We start from the raw sequence: 6,000 nt of genomic DNA, 5'->3' as shown, positions 1-6,000 counted from the left end.
TTCTGGTTTTCATAGCTTTATTGAAAATAATCTTACACATGCACACTAGTGTAATGCCAGAAAAGCACTGCATACTGTATGTACAATTTCCTTATACACTTACAAGCCAATGGGGCATAGTGGTTCCAGTGCACTCTTTGTTGTTGGTCAAGTACAAACCCTAACAAACTGATCTCAAACTATGGTACAAAAAAATATATCAAAGGCTTAATGTAATAATTTTAATATCAAGTCACATTTCATACGGGACACAATTATCTAAATAGGCTCAATTACAAATATGTAAATAAATTAATCAGACAGTTTCCTATTGATATACATGTTTAACATCCAGAAGTTAAAATCATAGAAATTAATTCAATAAATTAACCCTGCGTTATCTGGTCTCATGTAACAGCTCCTTCAAGCTAGCTACAGAGTGAATCAAGTACTGTAAACATTATTTTACATTGTTACGCAATGACTTTACTGTAATTCAACCTTTGTAGCCTTGGAAACCACATTAATGTCTTCAATTAAACAAACAATCTAGAAACTGTGTAATGTGAGCATTTATGTAATTGCCAGTAAATTCAACCATAGCATCAGCTCACCCAATGCTATGTACCATATTTACATAGGTGACTATTATGTTGTATCACTTAGCTATATTGAGTATATAGCACATAATGTATATGACACTCATATACCCATATAAATAGATATACAAATTCATAAAAAGGCATCACAGAAATGTCTGATTTGAAATAAAACGTTGAATTAAGAATGTAAACATGCATGTGGTGTGATACAGTAGGTGTTCCTGGAAAGCTTTAACATTTTTTTAAATAATAATAAATAACTCTTCAGCCAGAATGTCAAGTAGGACTCATTGGAAGAATAACCCTATTACACTATTGTCACACTGTAAATAATGCATTGTGTTGTGGAGATCGAAAGGGAGATAAATAGTAGTAAACAGCTAGCAAGTTAGTCGCTAGTTAGCGATTTTGCAGTAAACAGAACTCTGATGTAAGCGATTAAATAAATGTACGCAATTTCCAATCAGATCAACAAAAAAGGCACAAGACAGTTCACTTTTGCCATTTTACAAATGGTCATATCTTAGCTAGCTAGCATCCATTTATCCGCCTCATACAACACACTGTTTACACTATGACGTAATAACAAAATAGGGTTGTTGGCCCATAACTCTACACTCTGCAAAAGATCTTCCATCTTCTTACCGATGGATTAACACGGAGAAGACTACCAGTCTGAGTCAAACACCCTCTTGCACATGTTGGAATTCTCCTGGTGGAGAGGGAACTCCGAGCCAGGCAACAGCTGCTTGTAGCCCCTGCGCGACACGTAGCTCTTCCCTGATGGCAGGCTCTCGTATTTTGTTAGGGACTCACTGCAAAAATGGACAATGTCAATTAATGACCTATGTAATCAGAGACTGTACATGTGGAAATATGAGCCATTTTCTCATTCCTAATTCACTGAAGATACAATGTAGAATTCACTAGGCTGCAATTGGTCTTAGCCCAGGCCTACCTGAAGGGGAAGGTGGTCTTGTCCATCTGCATGCACACCAGGAAGGGGTACTCCGAGAACTGGACCGTGGTGATAAAGTCTAGAGACGCCTCTGTCTCAAAGCTCACTTCCATCCCAGTGCGCACAAAGTCCATGTCCACGGTCACATTCCCGGTCACCACCATGGCTCCCCTGCAAATAGACACAATTACAGATGAAAAATAAAAATGGGTGGGTGGGTGGATGAGAATAATTTGTGTTTTTTCTCAAATAAAGATTCAATTGCATTTGGCTAGACTTTGACCAGTAAAATGCCTTTTAACTCAACATACAATTAACAGGTGGTGACTGGTGGTGGACATTGAGGTGTGACAAAAATCTCTTACAAATTTGAGAATGTCTGAATATGAAACCACTATCGTCATATTTCTCTGCTTGAAATCTCAAATCAAAATGGTCACTGCCAAGCAATCTGAAAAACCTGCATGTCTGTCTGTCTGTCTGTGGAAGCATGCCTTTGGCCTAGATGTCACTTGGGTTTGATCTGCTCACTTGGGTTTGTTCTGCTCCTATAGATAGCCTGCTGGTCTATTATCAGAGGAGAGGATCCATACACCTGCCTCTGCCATTCCGCTTGTTGACTTTGAGCCAACACAGAATGCCACCTAAAATGCCAATCGCGAAACAAAGACCAAGAAAGTCTATCTACAGTATCCAGATCAGCATTCCAACTCTAGGAAGTCGAATTTATTCAACTAGTATATTTGGAGGAACAATCCCAATGGCACTAAGATCAGACCAACCAAATCACTTCTTGGATAACATTTTTGACAAGACAAAACAACTTGACATTGTCAAGACACGACCATTAGGCTCAAATAGGTGATACAAGCACTGGAATTAAATGTCTCATAGTAAGATTGCTGATCAAGGATCAGTTTGGCCTTTTTGAATAAGATTACAACATGGACAGGGGAGACCTGATCGTAGTCTGAGACGCTTTGGGGGAATAGCATGCTATTCACCCGCCATTCGTTTGGGGTGGAGATCAAAGAAATGAAGGTGTGGTGGAGGTGTGTCTACAGATACACTGTATTCTGACCTTCACTCCCTCATAATTCCACCACCTTTATGTGCAATGAAATGATGAATAAGGTCCAGGAATCTGTCGGTTCCATGTGGAACATCTACTTTGTTTTATTTACAAAAGTAGTAACACCATTCTCTATGCACTGTAATGTACGAAAAATGGTAAGTGCTAGGTAAATGAGTAAACCTTTTGGATAAGGGAATTGTAAATATCAATCAATCACAATAGTTTTAGATCTATTTTAACTTATAATCGCTGGAGACAAATACAAAACAAGTCATATGGCAGCAAACTGAAGCATATCAACATGTCAACTTTTCCACAGTGAAGTTGATGAAATGCTGGGCTTAAACTTGTAGGCTTCTGCGCAAATGACAGTATAGCTCCAAACCTACTGAGTCGATTTATGATTTCTAGAATGTTTTAATTATAATATACTTAAAATACTATTCACTGTATTTTTTACCATTTGTATCGTGTAAAATATTAGCCACGATCAGTAGCTAACATCAGTTATACCTACATACATTTATAACGGTCACTGACTTTAGTGTTAGTTCTCTTACATTTTGCATCATTCCGTTACATTGTTAGTTTACCTTTCTTTCCTCTGTCATGTTTGCGTGGATGTTCCTGAGGATCGCTAGCAAAAGTGAACCATATTAGGCTAATATATTACAAGTTGTGCAATAATTTAGGACATATAGCCTATTTGAATAATTCTGGAATGCAGACCAGCGGTTTAAACGTGCAGCCTGACTCACGATGACTGGACCGTCTTTATCACAGTTCCACGATTAGTGGGTATTATTAGGGTAGATTTATAGGACTACTGTTCAACCTCCACTGTACACTTTTCTCACCTTCCAATATTTCAGGGACTGAACAATTGAATATGCCATCTTTCAGGATGAATCAAACCACTGTATTTTTGATTCACCAATATATTTTCTGTGTAAAAGTCTCTCAAAACCAGTTTTTTAAATTATTCATAAACACTTTCCTAACCCTAAATGATATACTCTGATCTTGCATTTCATTAATCTACCAATTGGTGCTGAAATGGAGACGAATATGTGTGTATTTACATGGCTTTATTTCATTGATCCCTAATATTCTGAACCGTTGTCTCCATACATTCTACTGAGTCTGTAGAGAAAATTCTAATTAAAAAGGTACACCAAATTTAAAGCGATGGCTTTAGATAAATGTACTAAAAACCCTATTGAATGAAAACTCCATGAGAAAATCTGTTGGCCAGCAAGTGGGAGGGTTTTCAGCAGTTGAATTCAAATGTATTCAGCGCATTAAAAGGGAACCACGCCTGCAAAGCCCGCTACGCACCTGCATAAGGTAAGTCTGAATACCAACTTCTGAGACGTGCGTAGGAAAGGCGTGTGTAGGAAAACGTGTGAATGTACTAAATCTGAAATCAGGTTCCCTTATGAATACGGTCCCTGATTCCTGTAAAGTCTTAGAATCTAGATAGGCGCTTTACAGTTCCATCTCCATCACTAGATTATGTCACATATTTATTACTGGACCGATGATGTTTTCTGGCTATTGTGTTTGCATTGACAGCAAGCGTCAGTCAGTCAACTACTCTAATCTAGTGCTGAATGAAGTGATGTCACCTTCACATATATCTGATGGAGACAAGAATAGTCACGTCGCCACACGTGGGCGTGCTCTATGAATCAGTGGATGAAATGAATCAGGTGTCATTTTTAGATTGTGCAGTTAACGTCAATCTGTCAATCATGTATTACCAATTGAGTTTGTAAATGCTGCACATGTCGACTTAAGCATAACTTCACGTTAAAAGTCCGGTATGGTGCGCTATTCCATAAAAATGCATTGGATTGAATCTTGGCCTTTTTCTCTAATCTGAGCCCACCAAAAGATGATTATTCAAAACTATCCAACGATAAGCATGACTAAGTACATTCAGTTGGCAACATACGAGAAGAATGCTCCAATTGAAAAAGTGTTTTTGTTTGCATTCTGCCCATCACTACTGAACCCAGGTTCCCTACTTGTTGTTGACGCTGGTCTTTGACTCCCTGTACCACAGGCTGACCTCCATGCCTCCTGAGATGTCGATGGCCAAACCACCCTGGAACTCGGCGTTGGCCTTCAGCCCAGACTGAAGCTGGATGACCTGAAATGATGTAGGAGAAGAGAGAAAACAGGAGTGAAAACACAATAGCTGCTTGCCCATCCGGGCCAGTGAGTGCTAGTGTCAGAGAGGTTTGAAACCAAGTGGCTGAACAAGACATTGACAACTAAAACGTGGCCTAGGCGGATACCAACACCTATAATAGTTTATAGAGTCTATATGAAGAAATTTGTAAAAAATGTCAGAGGTATCAGTGACTTTATATGATACAGAAGAACAAGTTGAATGAACTCAAAGTTAATTTGTGTGTTGTGATTGTGTTGTGATAAAAATACATTTGAAATACATTTTGATTGACTGATTGTTTGATGGATTGACTGACTGATTCATTGATTTAAGAGTGCCAACCTGGGAGTGGTCAGTGAGCAGGATCAAGCCCTTTACCACGTTCATGGGCTCGCCGGACATGGAGAACATTTTGGACATGAGGTCACTGTAACCCTTGAAGAAGGTCACAGGCCGCAGCTGGACGTCGAAGAGTAGGGCCGACATCCCAGCGAAGGACTCCAGGTCCTCCTCGCCTTCGTCCGGCTTGGCCGCAATCAGGGACTCCATGCCTTGCGCCTCAATCGCCACCTGGACAGTGAGAGATAGAATATGGCAATCAGAATCTAAGTGTCAACAAGTCAGCACTGTTGGTTGGTCCACCTTCCTTAGTTGAGTGCAGCAAGTCAGTGTAAGGTGAAGTTGCCCCTAAACACTGATCTTGGGTCAGTTGAGCATTTTTCCCAATAAAATAAGCTGTACCTAGGGCAAACTTAACCCAAGAGCATGCAAGATCTTCGCTTTTGCTCTTCTACATGACTACATATACAGTGGGTATCATAACTATTCACCCCCTTGGATTTCTTCACATTTTATTGTGTTACAAAGGATTTCATTGTCATTTTTGGTCAATGATCTACAGAAAAAACAGTAACATTTGTTACCGATTATTTGAAAATTAAAACACTTATGTTCCATGACTAGATAAAGATTCACCCCCGAGTCAATACATGTTATAATCACTCCTTTGGCAGCAAAGACAGCTGTGAGTCTCTAAGAGCTTTGTACACCAATATTCGCCCATTACTCTTTTAACAATTATTCAAGCTCTGTCAAGATGTTGGGGATCATGGCTAGACAGCAATTTTCAAGTCTTGCCAAAGATTTTCAAGCAGATTCAAGTCAAAACTTGAAACTCAGGAAGATTCACTGTCTTCTTGGTAAGCAA

At 39.2% G+C, this 6,000-nt stretch overlaps 1 protein-coding gene across 1 annotated transcript in view; it reads right to left on the bottom strand.

Moving 5' to 3' along the window:
* Nucleotides 1-6,000, bottom strand: part of LOC139566931 (microsomal triglyceride transfer protein-like) — a 45,589-nt gene continuing 39,589 nt past the window's right edge. Inside the window, exons 14-17 of the mRNA XM_071388311.1 lie at nucleotides 5,136-5,363; nucleotides 4,645-4,769; nucleotides 1,540-1,710; nucleotides 1-1,396 (exon numbers count right to left, since the gene is read on the bottom strand). Of these exons, the coding sequence (XP_071244412.1) occupies nucleotides 1,249-1,396; nucleotides 1,540-1,710; nucleotides 4,645-4,769; nucleotides 5,136-5,363 (672 nt within the window). The 3' untranslated portion in view covers nucleotides 1-1,248. The remainder of the gene's footprint in view (nucleotides 1,397-1,539; nucleotides 1,711-4,644; nucleotides 4,770-5,135; nucleotides 5,364-6,000) is intronic.

The sequence above is a fragment of the Salvelinus alpinus genome, chromosome 39 (assembly GCF_045679555.1).
Source record: "Salvelinus alpinus chromosome 39, SLU_Salpinus.1, whole genome shotgun sequence".
NCBI lineage: Eukaryota > Metazoa > Chordata > Actinopteri > Salmoniformes > Salmonidae > Salvelinus > Salvelinus alpinus.
Note: the sequence above shows the minus strand (reverse complement) of the source record. Positions and strands in the feature narration are given on the sequence as shown.